Raw genomic sequence first — 24105 nt, 5'->3', positions numbered from 1 at the left:
AGAGGAGTGGTCTAGACGTGGACACACAGTACAGATAGGCACAAACTACTGTGTCCTTTGGAGTCACAGTAAGTCTGGCAGAGCCTGTTTCTCAGAGCTGTATATAAGTGTATTGACCCGGTAAATGTCTTTAGCCCCCAGGGGATTTGGTTATGATACTGCCTGTGTAATATTTGTAAAAGGTTTTGCTGTGAAGGTGTTGAAGAGAAAGCAGGGAATCTTAAGCAGCCCTTGCTCGGTGTTTGCAAAGCTGTTTTGTTTGATACCAGTAGCCCAGGTAAACCTTTTGGACTTCTCTGTCCCTTTTGAGCACAGCCCTAATGAGAGATTTTTTGCTTGTAGGGCTATCTCCTCCAGTACTAACTTGGGGTTTTTCTCATCATTGTGGTTTGCAGAGGCTGACCTTGCTGAAGCTGGACATGCAGAAGTCCATGTGCATCTCTCCAGGTGTTGCAGACGGTCTTTGTCAGAACCCAGAATCTAAGTTGAGCTTTTTTGTATGAGGGGAGCTTTTCCCACATGACTTTCCTGGTGCTTCTGACCCTGCTGGAAGACTCCATAGTGTCCCCATTGATCAAGGGTAAAGCAAGCAACTAAAATCCAAAATGGGGGCTAATGCCATAGGTGTCCTGTGTTTTCTTGAACTGGGAATGTCCTAAGTTAGCAAAGTCTTGATTACTGCCTTTAAAAAACAAATTGTCTCTTTCCTTTTTTTCAATTTTTGTTTTGTTTGTTCAAAAATAAAGCAGCAGAGACAAAATAGAATGAATGTAAACAATTCTTTTCAAACACAGTGCTATGACCAAAGATCTCACTTGGCAATTTTCCTTCCTTCTTTGCTCTGCAGAGTTTTAAAACTGATAGTTGTTTTTGTGGAGTTTTTTCCTTTATTCCAGTAAATGCATAAGGAATCAAAATAATATTAAGGAAGAAAGTTGGGCAACACCCTGCTGTTCAAATATGTTGATTGCAAATCACTGACATTCTAGACCTGCTATTTCTGTTTGTCAGTGAGTCATAGTTTCAGTGCTGGTGGGGTAAAAGAATTGGCTGAGAAAAAGCACAAGATTATAGTATTTGCTAGTCCTTATTATTTAAAAAGAAGAGCAGATCCATGAGTGTGTGAACTGAAGGTAGTGGTGGCGTATCTTCATAGGATATAAGGCCACTGGGTATGTTAACATTATGTAGTTCAATCTCTTGTGGCCCATATGGTGCAAAAACTTGTTCAGGGGTCCTTGAAGCAGGTCTGTAATCTTGATTTGGTCCACAGTGAATCTTTTGGGGAGAGATTCCTTTGATTGAGTCATCCTCTTGAGCTACGTCCACATCCCTTTGTAGCTTGTGCCAACATCTATCTGTCCTTATTGTAAGACAAATGAATCTTTCTAGCTCAAACTGATCAAGTTCTCAGTCAATGGGTTTTTCCATGCCCCCTCTTGCTAACTTTACGGTACATACTACTGATCTCTCTCTTCTCTTCCCAACAACCCTTTTCAGGAAAGAGGCCACAGGCAAGTTAGCTACCTCCCAGCCTTCTCTAATTTTTTAATGGGTTTTTTGTGCCATAAAGTAGAGCATTGATCTCTTGAGTATCTGTAGACTCTCTTGTGGGATCTTTGCAATTTATCCTAGATGAAGTGATGCCATTTGAAAAGAAATTGGCTTTCTGAAAGTGATACCAGTAAATTGTTGCATTATCTTGTTTGCTCTGTGAGGCAAATGGATCATGCGAAGAAAATCATCCTTATGATGGGAGCCAGGTAAAATTGAAGAGGGAATCTTAGTGGCTGCTCAGTTGGTTGCTGTGGCAGGTAGGAGTTGCAGAACATGACATGAAAATGTGGGCTAGAGCTGTGCTGAATACTGTCATTAGGGAGCCCGTGGGTTATGTAATAAGGGGAGTCCATAGGAGGTGAATGTGCTAAAACTTAATAAGTGCATCACATACACAAGTTTTGCTAGGAAGACAGATTCCTGTTACTGTGGAAGATATAACCTTGGAGCATCTTAAAGCCCTAGAAAAAGTTGGATTCAGTCCTGGCTCAGCACCAGCTTCTGTGCAAGGTGGTATGCCTTCAAAGCCAAATACTTTGCACCATCTCAGAACTCTTCACGCTTGAGAACACCAATCCAAAATCACCTGTGTCCTTGGATGGCCTGTCTGAATGCTTCAGTTGACACAAATAGGAAAATTCCCCTTTTGTGTGTATGAGTGGTAGAGTTCTTTTGGGCCTGGTCCAATGTCACTTGCTCACAAGGCAAGAGGAAGCTTTTGAGAAGCAACAACAGGTTTTTGTGTCCTTCCCTAAGTGGCTAATCCCTACTTGGTTCAGAATTCTTTCACTGCTGACTGTTTTAAGCTTATTTGTGCACAATAATTTATGGATGAGAGCAAACATTATTAGAAAGCTTTATGTGTTATGCACTATGGGGGCAACATTTCAGCATCAGAGTGTCATTTCTTCAGCAGTCTTCTTTTCAGTGAGTATGTGTTTTGGTAAGAAGAATGAAATGATGTCAATTAATCACATAACCTGTAGAAGTGCTATTTCCTATGCCCATTAGTGCTTCCTCTGAGAACTGTACTTTTAATTTATTTTTCAAATATCATCCTTTTCCTTTCAAACTTCAACACTTTGTGAAATATGCATCCAGGTTTGCTGAAAGACTCTGAAGCTGACAAGACAAAAATTGAAAGGGGATTGATTTAATGGTTTAATTGCCAAATAATGATGAAACTGTGGTTGTAATTTCATGTTAGTGTGAAATGGCCAATCAGTCAGTTTTTTAGAGTGAGATCAAGGCCTAGGATAGGGCTGGATAAATAATCATCTGCAGTTTCTGTGCCAAGTGGTGCCTTTCAGGGACTCCTGAAGATTATGTAAAACTTTTTTACCAGAAATTCAGGCTCCAGACAAGAATTATCTTGCCTGGCAGTAAAATGCTGAAATTTAACTGAGTTCTGTCCATAAGCTGCACAGAATTGAGAGAATGTTTCATTCAATGATGACCCTACTGTGAGAATGTCTCTTTGATAAGCAAGTCCAAGTCACAGGCCCTCTCCTGTGGCTTTCTAACTGGCCGGCTGGGCTGGTGGGGGAGAAGAAGCACCAAAAGGACACCAAAGCCTGGAGCAGTGCAGGATTGCAGACCAGAATGTTCAAGGTGGCCAAAATCCAGCAGGTCCATTGCCACTGGGCACCAGCAAACCGCGACTCCCACCTTAACCAATCTGGAGGAGGAAGGGTTGATTCATGGCAAGCTCTTTTCTCATAAGGAATTGTAGCCCCTTGCCATGTCATATGATTACTTCCTCTTTCTACTCTGCCTCTCCAGCTTCTAACCCACCATTAATCCCAGTCCTCCCGGGATAGAAAATAGCAGTAGTTAGAGCTTGTAGCTTAACTGAGCAGCCAGAGATGTAGCATTAGACCAATTAATTAATATTCTATTTAAGCTATTTTGGATAGCTTGTTCTTTAAGGAACTGTCTTCAGCATTTCTGTGTTCTTCTGCGTCTGCCTCAGAGATTTGGGTCTGGAAGAGACTCTTACTGGTGAGGGTAATATACACGAACCTTAATTATTTATGTACCCACTCTCTACTCCCACATAGCATAGGCATGTTGGTGCTGGCTTTAACCCCCCTTAGTTACATGACAAATATATGTGACTTTTCATGGTCTTCGCTACCTGATCAGATACTTTCTTCTGAAACTTCCTTGGATCCTCCTTAAAAGTTCTAAATGATAGCTTGACTCCTGTGTTAAGTTCATACTGTGGCCCCCTGTAACAAAGTTACCTTCCCTCCCCTTTAAAAGCATTCAATTTCAATTATTTTGTTGGTTAGGCAAATGCAAGCTAATTGCAGAATTTTTGTCTCTGTGTGCGTTGCAGCATTACCATCAGTATTATCAGGTTAAGCCATGGTTTATCTCTTGGTTAAGAAAAGAATTTGAGTTTTTTCAGTTTCTTCTGAAAACTTCAACAGCTTTCCTAGACTTTGCACTATCACAGCTGATTGCCAAAACAGCATTTATTTTTGCATTGCAGACATCTCAGCTGAGGATTTAGCATATGATTGTATTTGCTTTCTTGGCCATGGCATGTTGACGTTCAAGTGGTGCTTCAGTGGTTATCAGATACCAGGAAAGTGTGGAGGTTGTAGGTATGAAACATATTCTTTGTAAGATGGTTAGGTTATAGTACATCTGTCACAAACAATTGAGCACATCTGTGTTTCTTCAATTTCAGATTAAAAGAAACATTGAGTTTCAGGTTGCATCTTTGTCCTGCAGATTTACATCCGTGTAATTCTGGTGCCTTATTTAAATAGTAACATAAATCTGGCACAATGAAAATTAAATCCCATAGAATGAAAAGTAACTAAAAGTTTGCTATGTTGTGGAATAACAGGTATCCACATGTATAATTCATTACCCATAGTGGGATAAGTGCTTAACAACAGTTATAATAAACCCATTCTGTTCATTCATTTTTAGATCTTAGCATAATGATTCAGACCTTAACTGAAAGTGAATATACAATCAATGTCAGGCTTTTTACGCAGGTTTAATAATGTAGGCCTGCCAAGGTTCTTTAATTAAATAATTATTCATTGTTCAATCAGAATAGATTGTTTCACTATAGGGATTGCAGGCAAGTACATGCAAAATCCACCCTGAACTGATCATGTTTTATCTGCTTACTGTAATCCTGAGTGATAATCTTTATCATGCACAAAAAAAAAAAAAAAACAACAGGGAAAAAAGTTGCAGCAAGGTATTAAAAATTCTAATTCTGAGGTGATCAAAGAAAAGCATGCTAAGGCACGGTTTGGTGGTGCTGTGAACAAAGTTAGAGCTGTCTGAAAAGTGGGAAAAGTGGGTTTTGTAGACAGTTCAGATTCAACAGACCTGTCTCCAAACCCAAAGTAAGCTAAGGTGCTCATCATGTGGGGAATCAGGAAATCTGGTTTTGGATATTTTATGTAGCCCTCTGAATTCAAGAGGTGGCAAGTGAAGCTGTTAAGGGGAGGTGCAATAAATTTCATGTTATGTGTGTCTGCTGTCCACCCCAATTCCTGTAGGAGAGTCTGCACAGGCAGAGCAGCTTTCTCATGTCTTCTGAGAGTATTGGAAATGCAGAAAATCTGTTTGGCAAGGGGGCTGCTTCTTGTAGCAGTGCACAAGGCTGGCTTCAGATGGCCCCTGCTGCCACAGCATGTCATTAATGCAGCTCACAGCAGCTGGACTGAGAGAACTTCAGTGTTTATTAGGGGAATATAATCATTTAAGCCTGAATAAGCTTCAAAGCTCTAATGTGGCTGTTTGGCCAACAGAAATGAGATGTAAATTTGTGCTGAATAGCCACTGATTACAGAAAGATGATTAATGTGAGGTTTAAAATTGATTTATAGGTGCAGTTGTCAAGGCCTAAGCCATGAATGTAATATTATCTCTGTGAAAGCTTTGGGTAGATTAGAGACCAGGGAGCAGTAGCAAAATAATGCATTTGCTGGTGGGTCTGATACAGAGTATGGGCTGTCTGTAATCTAGTCAAATTTGCTATACGCCTGAGAGGTCAGGCTTTGCCAGTGCAGCACGTGGATAATTGTAGCACTTTGCCCGAAATACTAGAAAACAAAGAGGTTTAATCTGATTTATTTTCATTAATACTTTTAGATCAAGTATTTTTTCTTCTTTTACTCTTAAAATGTGTACTCTTAAATGTGTACTCGTTTGCAAGAAATTATAAAAAGTGAATGACAATGATAAAAATTAGGAATTAAGTTTGGCTTTTGCAAATTTTTGCTGTTCTGTGCATTAAAAAGCAGCCAATTGCTTTGTATTATTTCAGTTGTGGTAAACAGAATCACCACATAAATTTTGATTTATTTAAATATTAGGACAACATTAAAGTAACAAAGAAAACTTCCTGTCTTTCTGCTTTTCAAAGTTGTTCTGTGAACCTCTTGGTATCATCAGATGATGAGTAATATGAATAATGAATTGAAAATCCAAGCATTTGGTTATAAACGTAAAATCCATGTCTTGCTCTGAGTCCTTCTGAAAATCTGGCTCCATCAGCCTTTCAGTGTTAAACCATGTGCTGTCAATACTATTTGTTCTGGCCTTTGTTAAATATCTCTGCAATGATTATAACATTAAGCAATAAAAAATGATTTAATGGTATTGTGCTTCTTTCACTCTCATCTCCATTGTCTTTTCCTCAGTTGCTGGACTGATTTGAAATGGATGTTTTAATTCAGATGTACAGAGAATTTCAAGCCTTTAAAAAAACAAACCTGTGGGAGGGGAGGTGGTTTCCAGATAGCACATTGCTTTGTTCTGGGAAGGAGGTCACCGCAGTCCCTGATTAGGCATGCTGAAGAGGGGCTGGTGCTCCTTCGCATTTCAGTTCCACTAGCCTCCAGCTGGGTTCTCATTCCATTTGGATTCTGGTGCTGACATCTTTAACTGATCATGCAAATTATCAAAGTCTGAGCTAAACTTCAGTCTCACTTTCATTTTTTTCCCATGATGGAGGAGGATTTCTAGCAGTCCTGATTGCACACAGGATGATGAAAGATTGACCTGGGTGAAATTAAAAATATCCAAAACACTGTAAGATACTGAAGTATCCACCCAGATACTTAAGCTCTCAGTTCTAAAAATTGTATTTTTTTTAAAGCTGATATCTGCTGAGCTGTTCTTAGTATTGGAATGTGCTGTTGGCAGCAGTGGAGTTAGGATGGAGTGTGATGGTGCTCCTTCACCCAGCTCATTTTCAATGTAGTTTTTTTATAGTGGAGATGAAACATCAATTATCTCCCCATCTTTGCTATTGCCTCTCCTGCCCTTTGTCAGAGTGCAAAGCCAAATGTGAAACCTTGGCACTAAGCGAAATTGAGTCTTGTTAACTCTTGATGCAGTGGGGAGTAGCATGAAACAAGACCCTTTTTCTCCTCTTTGCATTTTTGCTGCCCACATATTGCAAGAGGTCATTCAGAAGCACGTCTGGTGGCTCCTGTAGCTCTGCTGAGGTGAGAATTTACCCTTTTAGTGGGAGGTGGTTGGAGGGGGTGGTAATTGAAATGACTTTCTTAAGTTTGCTTTCTGCTAGGCAAGTATCACACGTGGGCCAGGCTAATACAGAAATAGAGAAAAAATATTCAGTAGTCTCAAAATCATGCATTAAATTTCCAGTTCATACCTCTTTGCTATTTGCTTCCTCCAGTTACACTTTAGTGCATGAAAAATGATCTTTAGTTTCTTGCTGGGAAATCTCCAGTAATGAGTGAGGAAATGCATATTTACTTCAGCTAATTGACCTCAGGATATTCTGAAGCTGTGTGTTAACTGGCCTATGCAGCTTAGTGTCCAGAGTGGCATTGCAAGAAACAGCAGGAAACTGCAATCCAGTAGTAAGAAGAATAGCCCAAAAATTATAGTGTTCTTATTTTTGTTTTATTTTCCTGGTTGGAGAACCTGGGAATGTGCCAAGCTATCAGAAAACATTAAGTTCCTTCTTCAGAAGCTCAGCTTTCATTAGGCTGGATTTCCCCCTGAGTAGGGAGATTAATCAGATGCTTTCTATGCTCTGTTATCCATTATGTTTAGCTTAACTAGTAACTGCTGTCAGTAGGAATATGTCTCAGTTGTAAAATTGCCATCCAAATGAGGCTTAAGTCTCGAGTGTCAGATGGAAATGGTAAGATCCCAGGCAGTCACAACTGCTTCTGGTGTTTAAAGGTTTTAGTAAACTCTTGCCAGATGTTGTTTGCATTGAACTCACTGCGTTTTCTTTTTGACACTGGCTTCTGCCTTGAAAATGAGCTCCAAAGCCCCTAAAACCAGGCTAAGAATGTGTAAAAATAGCTTCACCTATTGCATTATAAAAGTGGATGTTGGTATTGGAGAAGTCTGCAGAAGTAATACATTTTTTGTTGCTTGGTAGCTGAAATTTAAAACAGTGTGTTTGAGGCTGAAAGAAGTAATTTGTATTACTCTGGAACAGTTTTTTTCGTAATTTTTTTATCTGCCCTCTATTTTGTTTAAACCCAAGAAGAGAAGATGGTAAAGACATAGTTTGTGAGGCTCTCAAAATAATTGGTTTCCCTTGTACTAGATTTTTTTTGTTCCTTCTTCTTCTTTCCTAACTTGATCAAAGTAAATTAATTGCTTTGGCTTCCTGATTATTTGTATTTCAAATTTGTGATTTACTGGGAAAATCTCATTGCTCATGGCAGTGTCCTTCCACCCCTTGGTGGGGGGCAGGAGGGGAGAAGCTGCTGAGCTGTCCCAGTGAGCAGGCACCCTGCCCCAAAGCAAAATTTGAGTTTTAAACCTGTGTGGCTACCCTGGCACAAATGCTTAAAAATTGTTGCCTGAGAAGGCTGTTTTAAGCAGAGTACAGTGACCTGGTACTGATGGAAAAAACTGGACAAGGCTATTTTGATGTCTCAGCTCTGGTCCTCATAATGCTCATCCATTGGGAAGAGCAGGCTTGCAAACAAACGTGCAGCATTGTTCCAGGTTACTGCATTTTTCTACTACTTGAGAGTGGTTTGGATCATTGTCCCTTGCTGTGAGGGGAAACCAGGCTTCTCAAGTGCCCCATCCAGGTGCTGGTGGATTCTGCCATGATTGGTAGGTCATAGAGGTTATACATAACCTCTTTCCAATGCCAGTGTTCAAGACAAAGCTCTTTTGCTGCTGCCAGTCCTGAGGTTAGCATTGCTGTAGAGGGAGCTAAAAGTAACATGACTTTTTGTGTGCTATTTATTTTGTGTTCATGTTCTTTGAGCAAGCAAAACCCATTTAATGAAGACTGAAACATCTTCAGCAAAATCAAGCTCTTGCTTAATCATACAGCTCCCAAGCTGAAAATCTGAGCAATAGCACATATCACAGCTTCTGTTGATAACACTGGCAGTGTTTGGCAGCAGGATTTGAAGTCCCTGACTCTTGGGACTGGTCTGTTTGTAAGTGCTGTTTTGCACTAGGCAAGATAGTGACAAAGTCAGCTTTATTTTACAGCTAGCACAGCCCTGCAAAACCTTCTGCAGTGCAGAAGAAAAGATGCATGGTGCTCTGCCTGGCTTTCACTAGGAATTTAGCCTTACATGACCTCACTGAAGTCACTGAAACTGCACGGACAGCCTGCTGCTTGTTTGCTAAAACTGTGTAATATGATAGCAAGTGGAAATCAGCCGGCAGCTAAAAAAACCAAACAAACCAACAAGTTTTTGAGTTTTGTGATGGGAGGGAAGAAGCAGGTTGCAAGATAAAGTTGACTAGCGGGAGGGAACATTTGCGAGGGAGCTGAGCTGGAGGCTATTGATTGGCAGCCAGGTCTTAACATCAGCTGCACAAAAGGAAATCGAAGTGTCTGCCCAAATATTACCAGGATGAAAGGCAGGATAAATAGTACTGAGATGAACACCAGGCTGGCTTGCCCTTCTGGAAGGGCATCAGGTGTCCCCTTTTGACTTGGCATAGGGATTGCATAGCACTGTGCCACGCTCTCTTCTGCACCAGTATGTGCTCATGGTGGCCCTGACAGCAGTATTTTGAGGTAAAATTGCCTTTCTGTGGGCAAAGTACATAGAGCATCTCTGATGCTTTCACCCATTCAAAGCCTAAGATCAGAAATCCATGCCAGGCTTGCTTTTTTCCAAAAGATAAAAAAGTAAAATACATAAATCCTTTTCTAATTGTACATCTTTGTGCCAGCAGATACCTGAGTTAACATGCATATGTTGCAGAGCTCTGTGTGGTGGGGTGGAAAAATTAAATAGGAGAGGATGAGGCTTCTCATACATACCATGGAGCCAGTGAAATATGTAGTGGGAAGATATGCAGATTGACACCCCTTGGAGTGAGGGAGTCCTGCTGGGAAGGTTTCAGGTAAGTCTTAGAAACACCTTTGTTTAATGTTCTTAAACTTCCTTTCCCTTTTAAGATGCCTAGGATTTTGCTAAATGCTAAATTCTTTTTCAGCAGTGCAAGGATGTGTGGAGTTAGGAACAATGCTTGAGATGTCTGTACTGCCTTTAGCATATGCTACAGAAAGTGAGTAAGTTAGTGAAGATCAGTAACAAGAACTTGTACTGCAGCCCCCCCATCCCCTCAAAACCAAATAAACAGAATTTTCATCCCTGCTGTCAGTATTTGGTTTTGGGGCAGCAGCCTTTCGCTGTCCTGTGGTAGCGAATTACACTCCTGGAATCTCCAAGATTAGAAACAAGCCTGAGTAGCAGACAGCTGGTGAATGTGCTTTAAAATTGTCCATTTAACCCAAGGCTGCTCCACTGAATGTTTTTTTAACCCTTACATCTTTAGTAAGATGTGCGATATCTTTGGCCTTTCTACAGACAGCCAGCCTGTATGAACTGTGTGCTTCCTATTGATGGAGCTGCATTTTTACTCACCAGCAGTAGTGTGCTGGAAATTTCTGATTCAGAAATAGGTCTTCTATAAATGATTTAACATCAGGCCATTGAAATGCATTTGTGTTTTCCTTCTTAGGGCTATTAAAGATGTAGAGAAAACATTTACCACCAAATTAATGGTTGCATTTTTGTTTTAATCCTACAGATGGGGTTGATTTAAATCTCAAAAAATATGTGCTACAGAGAGGAATTAAAACATTACACAGTTTTTCAGTTGTACTTAATTTTTGTTTTCATGTCAGTAATTTTCATCTAGATGCTGCCTCTTTAATGTGGTGAGTTTTCTTTCTCATTAACTGTAAGGCACTGCATTTCATCCTCTGGATTGTATTTCTTTGTTGGTTGAAATACTTTTCTGAGGTCTGTAGTGATTAGGGACCAGGCAGAAGGTGCAGGGGCTCTTACTGAGATCTCCATCTTGTGGAGGGATATAAAAGCAGAAGGGTGGAAGCTTGCCTGCAGTCTCTGGGGGGAAGCAGATCCAGCTGAAGAGAAAGAAGTGGTGTAGTCCTACAGGGACATAGGAGAGATGAAGATTAAATGATAGAGCAGAGATTTTGCACAATACTGGCTTCTCTGATAAAATCTGGCTTGCTTTCCCTTGAGGATTATACAGAGATAAGCAGCCTTAGCTCATTAGCACCTCCCCTTTCTCATGCTCTGATGATTGCTTTAGGTTTGATGGCAGGTGGTGATGACAGGATTTGCTCTGATCTGGGGAGCAGTACTGGAAGTGCAGCAAATCCTGAAGCCTGAGATGTTGGGCTGTGTGCCATTTCTTGCAGCTGAGATTAGATTCTAGCTGAGTTCATTGATGTATTTATGCTTGGACCTTTCTCCTCAGGGTGTTTAGTGCTCTCAGTGCATGAAGGCAACCATTAGAATCACTGCACTTAGTTTTTCTGCAAATGAACTTTGTACTCACTCCCAAAAGCACAACTCCTGAAGCAGCAGTGGAAATGAGCTTAACTGCTCTGGGGAGCATCACGGTTGGGTCCTTGAAAATTGACCTGGCAAGTATGAAAAAAGTCAAGTGCTGTTTTTCAGCGGCCTTCAAATTAGGTAACTAATGATATGACTGCAACATCACAGTCATTGTAAATGTCAGTTCTGTGAAAGAAATATACATTAATGCTCTCTAAATGTTGTATGGAGTTACACTGTATGCCTCCATGAACATCTCCACCTGATAAAACTGGTCTGAGCAATTTCCAGTCCTGAAATGGTTTGCACCACTTCCTGCTGGAAGTTAACACTTCTTCAGGTATGCTCATTGACGTGAGCAGTTGTTTGAGTTATCCTCTGACCTTCAGCCAGAAAAAGCAAATTTAAAGTCATTATGTCTTTCCTGGGCTATATTGGGATGTACTCATCTGTCCCCTGGGCTGGTTTGGCAGGGACCTCCCTGTGGGCTGGCAGAAGTGGAAGGTTACTCTCCCTTTTCATCAATTGGAGAATCAGCATCACCTTTGTAAAAATAGGAACTTTATATAGTGTCATGCTTTAAATCCAGCCAGCAGCTAAGCACCACACAGTCCCTCTCTCACTTCCCACCAGTGGGTGAGAAAATCAGAAGGGTAAAAGCGAGAACTCATGAGTTGAGATAAAAATACTAAAATAGGTAAAGTAAAAGCTGCACGCACAAGCAAAGCAAACCAAGGAATTAATTTACCACTCCCATGGGCTGGCTGGTGTTCAGCCACTTCCAGGTAAGCAGGGTGATATTTTCATTACAGTGTCTATCCATGGGCCTTTTGGACCAGACCATTTGGGGTAATGTTGCAATGAACTCCTTTCCTTGCCTCTGCTCCTTTTTTAGACTTAGCCACAGACTTTGGTCCCTTAGGATTTTACTTGCTCAAAGTGGAGCCTTATCTATGTGCCACGGTGTCCTGGCTTGAAGAACAGGTGTCTGCCAATAAAGGCAGAAGATCCTCTTTGAAATAGACAATTTAAGTATTCTCCCTCCCAAGTATTATAATAGTTTGAATCAAGAACTCTGAGGCAGAGATAAGGGGGTAGGAATAGCAGCTCTTTACTAATACATCTAACCGGACAAACAGAAACAACAGCAGTTGTTAAAATTACCAACAAAACAGAACAGATAACTCTGTTCCAGTCCTTTCTTTAGCTGCAGGCATACTCTCTCTGCACTCGGTCCCGGTGCTGCAGATGGAACAAAGCCCGGCAGCTGCAGAGGCAGGCGGGAGGGGCGGCAGCAGCCATGCTCATCTCAGGTGGGAGTGCGCTGGAGAGGGCAGCTCCTTGCTCACCGTTTGAGTTCTGGTGGTCAGCTGTGTCCTCAGAGATAGGAGACTGGAGCAGAGCAGATGCAGGGCAGTCTGACTCTTGATAGAACAATCTCTGCTGCTGGAGAGCAGGTCCAAAGGTCAGAGAAGACCCTTCTAGGGTCCAAAGAGTAGTTTCCGACTGCAGAGAATCTCACTCCCCTGCTTTTTGACTGCGTGGCTGGAGACGGGGCATCCTGCTCCTCCTCCTCCGAGCTCACTGGATGAGTGCACAGCCACCCCTTGGAAGCCAGCTCCCACCTACCCCTTTGTCTGAAGTCCTGAAAAGAGTCTGGGCGTAACTGGCCGGTTCCCTTAGCATGATAATGGGAAAAATTCTTTAAACTGGGACAGTAAGAGAACAAAAAACCCAACCCCCAATACACAGTCTCTTCAGGGGTGTACCTGCTGCAACACTGACATAACCACAGATGTTTGAGATGCATCTGCTCCAGCATGAATGTATCTAGAGCTGCTTCGGACTGTTCTCCCTTGTGGACTAATCTCCAGGTCATATTTAACTCGAGTTGATACTGCAATTCCAGCGTGTCCAGTGTAGCATCACAGAAACGTCAGTGATGGACTGACAGTGATGCCAGCACAGTGCTTTGTCACTGCTGACATCAAGATGTTCTTAGGCCCAGTAGAATAAGATGGTCAGTAGTTCAAGCAAGCAGCAGAACCAGGGAGCAGCCATGAACAAGCACCAGGCTATTTAGTGTGCAGTGAGGCAATCAAGCCCCATGGCAAGCCCAGGTGCCAGTCAATGAATAGCTAAATGTCCTGGTTTGAAAGGACAGGTGTCTGCCAGTAAGGGCAGAAGTTTTCCTTTGGAATAGAGACTTTGGTTCCACTTCCCCCCCCAAGTATTATAATTGTTTGAATTAAGAACTCTGAGGCAGAGATAAGGGGGTGGGAATAACAGCTCTTTTACTAATATATTTAACTGTACAAACAGAAAACAATAACAGTTAATATTGCTAGCAGAACGAAATAGATAACTCGGTGTCAGTCCCTTTAGATGCAAGCACGCTGTTTCTGTGCTTAGTCCACAGCCCAGATTTGCCGAAGACAGGCGGGAACGGAGGCAGGAGGGAGGGGTGTGGGGCGGCAGCGGCCACGCCGGTCCCGGGCGGGAACGGGCTGGAGCGGCGGCTCCTCACTCACCGTGTGTGTCCAGGTGATCAGCTGTGTCCGCAGAGGCAGGAGGCTGGAATGGGGCAGATGCAGGGCAGGTGATCGCAGAGGGTCTGGCTTTCCTGTGCTCCGAATGCGTGGCTGAAGATTCCCGGGCGTCCTCTTCCCAGCTCGCCGGAAACACGAGTGCCCTCCCGGAAGCCTCAGAGGCCCCTCCGGGAGCCGTTCCCATCCACCCCTTTGTCTGGACTCATCAGATATTCTGGGTGTAGCCCAGCCAGCTCTATTGGCATGATAATGGGAAAAATTCTTTCAATTGACACAGTAACAGAAAAACACTCAACCCCCAACATTATCCACCCTGAATTTTTTCTATGCCAACATGCTACATCATATTGAAACCTTTAAATTATATACATACATGTAGTTACAAGCACAGTATCATATATAGTTCACCTTAGAACAAGGTCCCCTTGGGGTATGCATCGGGTCTTTCCATCTTTTTGCATCACTCACCAAGTGCAACCTGGTTCTTGAGCGAAAACCACCCCACGAACAGGATTGTTTTTGCTGGAAGCAGTGTTCACCCAGACAGTTCTCCTTAACATGCCTCTCAAGTGTACCACTGGAACTTTATCTCCATTTGCTGCTCCCAAGGGCTCTGACTGGGCAGGGCCTGCTCGGTTAGTGGAACCTTGGGTATTCACTAACCATGTGGCCTTTGGTAGATTGATCGCTTAGTTTTTGAAAGTCCCCCCACCAAGTGCCTTTAAGGTGGTTTTAAGCAGACCATTGCACTGTTCGACTTTCCCAGCTGCTGGTGCATGGTAGGGAATATGGTACACCCACTTGATGCCATGTTTTTTAGCCCAGGTGTTTATAAGGCTATTTTTGAAATGAGTTTCATTGTCTGACTCAATTTTTTCAGGGGTACCATGTCTCCAGAGGACTTGTTTTTCTAGGCTCAGGATGGTGTTCCAAGCAGTGGCGTGGGGCACAGTGTAGGTCTCTAACCATCCGGTGGTGGCTTTTACCATGGTCAGCACGTAGCGCTTGCCTTGGCGGGTCTGAGGCAGTGTGATATAGTTAATTTGCCAGGCCTCTCCATACTTATATTTGGACCATCGCCCCCCATACCAGAGGGGCTTTACCCGCTTGGCCTGCTTGATGGCAGTGCACGTGTCACAGTCATGAATAATTTGAGGGATGCTGTCCATGGTTAGATCCACCCCTCGGTCTCGTGCCCACTTATAGGTGGCGTTTTTGCCCTGATGGCCTGAGGCATCGTGGGCCCATTGAGCCAGGAACAGTTCTCCCTTGTGTTTCCAATTTAAGTTTATCTTTGAGACCTCTATCTGTGGAGCTTGATTTACTTGCTTGTTGTGCCTATGTTTTTCATTAGCCCGACTCTTGGGAACATCCACATGACGGACTTTCACGGGGAGCTTTTTTACCCAAGTGGCAATGTCTTTCCACTCATCAGCAGCCTAGATTGGTTTTTTTCTACGTTGCCAGTTAGCCTTTTTTCACTTTTCCAGCCAACTTTACAGAGCATTGGCTACTATCCACGAATTAGTGTAAAGGTAGAGCTTTGGCCATTTTTCTCTTTCAGCAATGTCCAAGGCTAGCTGAACAGCTTTGAGTTCAGCAAGTTGACTCGATCTACTTTTTCCTTTGGTAGCTTGTGCAACCTGTTGTGTGGGGCTTTATACGGCAGCTTTTCACTTCCGGTTCATCCTCACAATGTGGCAGGAACTGTCGGTGACAAGGGCGTAGCGTGTTTCATCTGCTGGCAGCTGGTTGTACGGTGGAGCTTCTTTAGCCCGGGTCACTTGCTTCTGCTCCTCTTCATCAGCGAGACCAAAATCTTCACCTTCTGGCCAGTTCGTAATTATCTCCAAAATTCCAGGGCAATTTGGGTTACCAATATGGGCGCGCTGTGTGATGAGGGCAATTCACTTGCTCCATGTGGCGTCGGTGTGTGGTGAGTAGAGGGAACCTTTCCTTTGAACATCCACCCCAGCACTGGCAGTTGGGGTGCCAGGAGAAGTTGTGCTTCTATGCCAATCACCTCTGAGGCAGCTTGAACTCCCTCATAGGCAGCGAAGATTTCCTTCTCTGTGGGAGTGTAGTTGGCTTCAGATCCTTTGTAGCTTCTGCTCCAGAATCCCAGGGGTCGGCCTCAGGTCTCACCAGGCACCTTCTGCCAAAGGCTCCAGGACAGACCATGGTTCCCAGCTGCAGAGTAGAGCACATTCTTTACCTCTGGTCCTGTCCTGACTGGGCTAAGGGCCACTGCATGAGCGATTTCCTGTTTGATCTGGGCGAAGGCTTGCTGTTGTTTAGGGCCCCAATGGAAATCGTTCTTCTTGCGAGTGACCTGGTAGAGAGGGTTCACAATCTGGCTGTACTTAGGGACATGCATTTTCTAAAAGCCGATAGCACCTAGAAAAGCTTGGGTCTCCTTTTTGCTTGTTGGTGGAGACATTGCAGTGATCTTATTGATGACCTCAGTGGGGATCTGGCGCCGTCCATCCTGCCGCTTCACTCCCAGGAACTGGATTTCTCAGGCAGGTCCTTTGACTTTGCTCTTTTTAATGGCGAAACCAGCTCCCAGCAAAATCTGGATGATCTTCTCTCCTTTCTCAAATACCTCCATTGCTGTGTTCCCCCACACAATGATGTCATTGATGTACTGCAAATGTTCTGGAGCCTCACCCTTCTCCAGTGCAGCCTGGATCAGTCCGTGTCAGATGGTGGGGCTGTGCTTCCACCCCTGGGGCAGTCGGTTCCAGGTGTACTGCACGCCCCTCTAGGTGAAAGCAAATTGAGGCCTGCATTTTGCTGCTAAAGGAATGGAGAAGAATGCATTTGCTATGTCAATGGTGGCATACCACCTTGCTGCCTTGGACTCCAGCTCGTACTGGAGTTCCAGCATGTCCGGCACGGCAGCGCTCAGCGGTGGAGTCACTTCATTCAATGCCCGATAGTCCACAGTCAGTCTCCATTCTCCATCAGATTTCTGCACAGGCCAAATAGGACTGTTGAAGGGTGAGTGGCTCTTGCTGACCACCCCTTGGCTCTCGAGATCACGGATCATTTTGTGGATGGGGATCACAGCATCTCGATTTGTCTGGTACTGCCGGCGGTGCACTGTCATGGTGGCAATTGGCACCTGTTGCTCAGTCACTTTCAGGAGTCCTACTGCAGAGGGGTTTTCTGACAGTCCAGGCAAGGTGTTCAACTGCTTAATGCTCTCTGTCTCTACAGTAGCTATTCCAAAAGCCCACCTGAACCCCTTTGGGTCTTTGTAGTAGCCGTTCCTGAGGAAGTCTATGCCTAGAATGCACAGTGCCCCTGGGCCAGTTACAATTGGATGTTTCTGCCACCCCTTCCCTGTCAGGCTAATCTCAGCTTCCAGCAAAGTGAATTCCTGTGATCCCCCCGTCACCCCAACAATGGAAACAGGTACCATTCCCACATGTTCTGATGGTATCAGGGTGCATTGTGAACCAGTATTAACTAACACTTTATGTTTCTGTGGCTTTGACGTGCCAGGCCATCGCACCCACACTGTCCAATAGATCCGGTCATCCCATGCCTCTCTCTGGCTAGAGGCAGGGCCCCTCTAGCCCTGGTTATTATTTCTTTCCTGGGCATACATAGTGGAGGTTCCTTTCAGGGAATCTGACAGAACATCCTCCTTGCTGTAATACCCTGCACCTTGCTTGTGGGAGGTTGAGGCTACCTTCATTTTAGTGCAGTTCCTTCGGTTAGCATTTCCCTCCCTGAGCTGATGCACCCGTGCTGCCAGGACAGAAGTGGGTTTCCCATCTTATTTTCCCATGTCTTCCCCATGGTCTCGCAGGAAAAACCACAGGTCAGCTCGTGAGGTGTACCCTCTCTCCCTAGCTGGGGGACGTGAAGCTCTGACTTGGGGGCCTGTGACTCGTACTGGTGCTACACTGATCTTCCTCACTTCCTTCCTCACCTCCCTCATTTCCTCCATCATATCCCTCATCCTATCTTCGACCTGTTGGAGGTCCCTGGCCATGGCAGAGACATTAGCCTGCATTGGGCCATTCATCATGCTTTTGAAATTTCTGAGTTTGTTGGCAACAGAACACACTGTCTCTGGACTGTTATCGGCATTAATCATTGCTATGTAGGTGGTATATTGAGATGGACCCAAGGTTGCCAGATTCCATAACATCTGCCCTGTGCACTTGACCTTGTCAGGGTCATTGTCATGCTGTGCATCCCTCCCAAAGAGTACCTTTAATACTGCTGTCTCTTTAAGCTGCTGGATCCCTTTCTCAAGGGTTTTGCAGTGCATCCTACGGTGGTGCTCCTGCATTCTCTCTCTGTGTGCGAATTTTTCTCTTACACTCATTAAAAGCCGGTCCCAGAGGGAAAGGAGGCCTTGCTCCCTTACGAATATCTGGTCCACACCTGAATCCTGGGCCAAGGATCCCAAATTCCTGGCCTCAGTTCCATCCAGTTGAACACCTGTTCCCGTAAGGTCCCAGACCCGGAGTAACCAAGTTGTGAAAGGCTCACGGCCCCGCCAAGCAATGTCTTTACGCAGGTTACGGAGACTATCGTATGAGAGGGACTCGGTGACAATCTCAACACCTGGCTCCCTTCTGGTTGTGAGGACCCTCTTTTCTGATCCCCATTATCTAAGTGCCTCGTTTTAATCTTAGATTTCCTAGTTTCCACAGGAGCAACTGCTGCTGCCTGTGGCTGCTCCTGTGATCCAGCTGGAACCTGGACAGATACAACATCTACGGGTTCTACTGCAGCACCATCTGACTCTCCCTCTTTAGGGCAGGGGGAGGGTTTCTCACCAGCTGGAGAAAAGTGCTCCTTCATCATCTGGCTATGCTTTTTCAGCATTTGGCCTATATCTTTCACTAGAGCCCCCACCCACTCTGGGTGGTTCATTTCTGCGGTGGGCTGTAGGGCAGGGTTAGGCTCTGGGGCAGCATCCCTAGTCCCTGGGGCAGAGGCAGGTTCTGGGGCAGCATCCCTAGTCCCTGGGACAGAGGCAGATTCTGGGGCAACATCCCTAATCCTTGGGGCAGAGGCAGGTTCTGGGGTAGCATTCCTAGTCCCTGGGGCAGGTATCAGAGTTGTTGTCTAAGCCAATATTCCCTTGTTTCTGAATGCTAAGTAGAACAAGCCTACCAGCAACACCAGCCACTGTATAATAGCACTGGCAATTAAAACAGATCTGAAATCCTTGAGAACCAGTGGGGTAGCCTCAAAAAACTGGGTGATGGGTTGGGAGAAAATTTCCCTTGCACTCGTTATCTCACAGTAAGTACCATTACTGAAATAGCCCCAGAAACACGCAGTTAGAGTACGATAGCTCTGGATCCATGCAACCGCTTCCCAGAAAAAATTAAAAACCCATGAATTCCTGACATAATCAATCCACCAAACCAATCAGACAATAGCCACAGCAACCTTGGTGAGGGGGCCCAAATTCAAAACAGGGCTTGCAAATGGGAGGGAGATGGCTGTGACCACATGGAACACAAACCAGATTAAACCAGACAACATATTGCCAGTTAAGAGAGCTGTTATTCCTGTCTTAACTCTCAACTCAGTGCCCTCTGCCCCACGTTGGGCGCCAAAATTTGTCCTGGTTTGAAAGGACAGGTGTCTGCCAGTAAGGGCAGAAGTTTCCCTTTGGAATAGAGACTTTGGTTCCACTCCCCCCCCCCAAGTATTATAATTGTTTGAATTAAGGACTCTGAGGCAGAGATAAGGGGATGGGAATAACAGCTCTTTTACTAATATATTTAACTGTACAAACAGAAAACAATAACAGTTAATATTGCTAACAGAACGAAATAGATAACTCGGTGTCAGTCCCTTTAGATGCAAGCACGCTGTCTCTGTGCTTAGTCCACAGCCCGGATTTGCCGAAAGTCAGGCGGGAACGGAGGCAGAAGGGAGGGGTGTGGGGCGGCAGCGGCCACACCGGTCCCGGGCAGGAACGGGCTGGAGTGGCGGCTCCTCGCTCACCGTGTGTGTCCAGGTGATCAGCTGTGTCTGCAGAGGCAGGAGGCTAGAACGGGGCAGATGCAGGGCAGGTGATCGCAGAGGCTCTGGCTCTCCTGTCCTCCGAACGCGTGGCTGAAGATTCCCGGGCGTCCTCCTCCCAGCTCACCGGAAACACGAGTGCCCTCCCGGAAGCCTCAGAGGCCCCTCCGGGAGCCGTTCCCATCCACCCCTTTGTCTGGAGTCATCAGATATCCTGGGTGTAGCCCAGCCAGCTCCATTGGCATGATAATGGGAAAAATTCTTTCAATTGACACAGTAACAGAAAAACACTCAACCCCCAACTCTAAACAACCAAAACAGCTATAAATTCAGTCTCGCACATTCAAATAAAATCTGTCATTATCTCCAACCCTTCCACCCCCGCACTGGCCATCAAAAAGGACCATTGTGGTTTAACCCCAGCTGGCAGCCTAGCACCACATAGCCACTCCTTCGTGAGTGAGTGAGAAATCAGAAGGCTAAAAGTGAGGAAACTCATGGGTTGAGATAAATACACTAAAATCAGCAAAGCAAAAGCCACACACACAAGCAGAGTAAACCAAGAAATTCCTTGGGAACACCACTTGCCATGGGCAGGCAGGTGTTCGGCTATCCCCATGAAAGTAGGGCTTCCTCACATATAATGCCTGCAAAAGCCATGATATGTAAAAGCAAATTCCATGATTTTGCCTTGCCCCAGTTCTTTCTTCTTGCCTCAGTTTTATGTGCTGAGCATGACACCATATGGGCTGGAATATCCCTTGGGCCAGGTGGGATCAGCTGTCCCAGCTATGTCCTCTTCCACTTCTTGTGCACCCCCAGCCTCCTTGCTAGTGGGATGGGCTGAGAGGCAGAAAAGGCCTTGACTGGTGTAAGTGCTGCTTAGCAATCAGGGAAACATCTCTTCATCATCAACAGTGTTTCTAGCACAATTCCAAAGGTAGTCCCCGATGAGCTACTATGAAGAGTGTTAACTCTATCCTAGCTGAAACTAGTAGGTTAGACAAATTTAGTTGGAAGTATGTATGTGCAGTATATTTATCACTTAAATTAATCATGCTAATTGAAGAATGGTGTTTTTCTGTTATTAATTTCATGTATCAAAACCTCCCTATTTACTGGAACATAGAAAATCTAGCTGCTAAATTATTCTATGTTGCATACTTTTCTTGTATCTTTTCTCAATGACTCTTCTAGTAAACTGCTTCTCCTAAAGTTAGGCATGAATCCTGCACTGATCTGCCTGGCTTTCACTGCAGACATACCTTTGTCCAATTCTGTGATGCTACACACTGACAAGTACATCTTAATCACAATAGAGTCATGGCCTGTTTAAGCTCAGAGACACAAAAAAAGGTTAGAAATTAAAGTACTGCTTGCTATGGCAAAAATGTCTTTGGATTAGGTTCCTTACTTGGAAGACAGCTGGTACATATGAACCCTGCACATCACAGTGGGCATGTCTTCCTCCACGAGTCCCCACTGCCACATCCCAGGTTGGGGGGAGAAGAAATGCTTTTCTAATGGTGGTATTTATAATTCATTTTGGACTGTACCATCTAGTTATGTTCTCATGTCATTTTTTGCTGCTGTTGTAAGTTAAAATGTAAGAACTGCATTTAATTTTAAAAAATCTTCATTCTTACAATGACTCTGAGGGTGTTCTACCTCGGTTCTGGAGTAATGGCATCTGGGCTGAGAATGCTCTCAACTTTATCTCAGGCTGTACTTCCAAGGAAAGAAAATGGCCTTTGGCCCTTAGAAGATATGCAGCTTGAAAAGGGAGTACCTTTGAATTATGCCCTGTGCGTTTGCTTTGTGCTGCAGCTGTGACCAGGTGTGTAGCGCAATGCTGAGCAGAGGATGGAGGAGGCATTGGGAATTGAGCTCTTGCAGATGAGTGGATGAAAAAGTAGAAGGGAACAAAACTGAAACCAACACTCTCCTGAACTCTCCTGGGTTCTTTGCTGCACTTAGATGGTTAATCTAATCTCTTAATGCAGCACTGTGGTTGTCAAAAGCAGAGTAGAAATGCTAATGTGTATCTGTTGTAGGCACAGTTGTGATGCTACTGACTCAGAGCTGCATCAGGAAAAAGCATTTCTTCCAAGTGATGCCCTTCAGAGCATGGTTAAAATAAAATGAACAAACAGTTGCTACAATTCCCATAAAGAGATGCAAAAAGTTGCCTGGAGCTCTGCTTAAAAAGGTTTGCAGATCCCTGGATCCCTGTAATTGTATTGGAAGTAATCTTTTTTTTTTTTTTTTTTTTTTTTTTTTTTTGCGTGAGCAAGAACTACTCTGACTAGTGCATTTGGGGAGAGAAAAGGTCCATTTATTGACTGTATCACTCCACCGATTTTCTGATTTTTTTGATGGGGGAAATAGCTTGCAGAAGTGTGGTTTTGTTATGTGGGGCAGTGATTTGAGGATGTGGTAGAAAGGAGCCTGGGGGCATGGGGATGGTCGAACTGTGGATGCATTGGAAAAGCTCACGGAAATGGCCCCATCTGCTTTTGTTTTGTTTCCTAACCGAATGCTAGTGGACAAACCCAGCAATATATTTTCCCACTTTTGAACTGTCTAAAAGGATTTTAACTAGCATTCTTTTCTATGTGTAAAGGATCACTTACCTGACTTTACCAGGAATGTATCGAGCCTCTAGTACAGAAAGCTTGGCAATTAAAACACTTTTCCCCCCAAAAGTCCTGAGTTCTGAAGCCCAAGATGCTCTTAGATGGGAAAGCTAAGAGTTTGTATGAGTTGTGACAGTTTTAAAAAATACTTTTCTTTTTTATACAGTGGGAAGAAATTGGTGAGGTGGATGAAAACTACGCTCCAATACACACATACCAAGTATGCAAGGTAATGGAACAGAATCAGAACAACTGGCTTCTGACCAGCTGGATCTCTAATGAAGGGGCATCCCGCATCTTTATTGAGCTCAAATTCACCCTGAGGGACTGTAACAGCCTTCCAGGAGGACTTGGGACCTGCAAGGAGACTTTTAACATGTATTACTTTGAATCAGATGATGAAGATGGGAGGAACATTAAAGAAAACCAGTACATCAAGATTGATACCATTGCTGCTGATGAGAGCTTCACAGAGTTAGACCTTGGAGACAGAGTAATGAAGCTCAACACAGAGGTGAGAGATGTTGGGCCCCTAACAAAAAAGGGATTTTACCTCGCTTTCCAGGACGTGGGTGCCTGCATTGCCCTCGTCTCTGTGCGCGTGTACTACAAGAAATGCCCATCAGTTATCCGTAACCTGGCCCGCTTCCCTGACACCATCACGGGCGCAGATTCCTCGCAGCTCCTGGAGGTGTCAGGTGTCTGCATCAACCACTCAGTGACTGAGGAGGCACCGAAGATGCACTGCAGTGCAGAGGGGGAATGGCTGGTGCCCATCGGGAAGTGCTTGTGCAAGGCAGGGTATGAGGAGAAGAACAACACCTGCCAAGGTGAGTGCAGGGAGGGTGCTGTGCTGTGCTGAGCTTCCAAGGTGTTGTGCAGTCTGGGCTTTCTTCGCTTTCATGGGTTTTTGCCTGGTTGGGTTGACAGTGTTGGGCCAGGTTCTCACTTCCACTGAGGTCCTTTGAGTAAGTGTTAGAGCAGGAAGATAGAGGCCTGGGCTGGATGTTGTGGCAGATAACACCTATATGCAGGTGCTTCTGCTGCTCACAGAGCTGCCAACAAGGAGCATCTGGCATTCTACTATTACTTTTGGAGCACTGTACTATTGGGTCCATGAGGCAATTGTAGTCATATCTGTTATTTAGGGATTTATGTTATTTTTCCTCAATATCAGGGTTTCCTTATGAGTCTAAGAAGCCTGCTTTCTGGTTTTTTTCTGGACTGTACCAGGGAATTTGTGAAGTTAATCTCTCTATAGAAGATGCATTTTGGTTTTGTATGTGAAGGAGTGTGTTTTTCTGTCTTTATCACTCTGTGGGGGGCTGGGTATTTGATGTCATGTGAGTTGATTGATTTTTCTCTCTGGTAAATAATTTTATACAAAGCCACTCAGCTGTGAAGAGTTAAACTTAAAACCCCACTGATAAAAATGCTCCCATGTATGCTGAAGTTTTCCCACAAGTAGCTGGCTGAGGTTCCCACGTTGCTGGTCAGGGTAGGTCTCCTGAATCATCAGAGGCCTGAGATCTA

General features: G+C 44.3%; 1 protein-coding gene across 10 annotated transcripts in view; it reads left to right on the top strand.

Annotated features, from left to right (window-relative positions):
* Positions 1–24105, top strand: part of EPHA5 (EPH receptor A5) — a 197640-nt gene that overhangs the window by 27256 nt on the left and 146279 nt on the right. For all 10 annotated transcript variants that reach the window (XM_079305384.1, XM_079305390.1, XM_079305392.1 and 7 more), the window contains exon 3: positions 22739–23402. In XM_079305384.1, coding sequence (XP_079161510.1) covers positions 22739–23402 — 664 coding nt within the window. The remainder of the gene's footprint in view (positions 1–22738; positions 23403–24105) is intronic.

Source organism: Erithacus rubecula (assembly GCF_903797595.1).
Source record: "Erithacus rubecula genome assembly, chromosome: 5".
Lineage (NCBI taxonomy): Eukaryota > Metazoa > Chordata > Aves > Passeriformes > Muscicapidae > Erithacus > Erithacus rubecula.
Note: the sequence above shows the minus strand (reverse complement) of the source record. Positions and strands in the feature narration are given on the sequence as shown.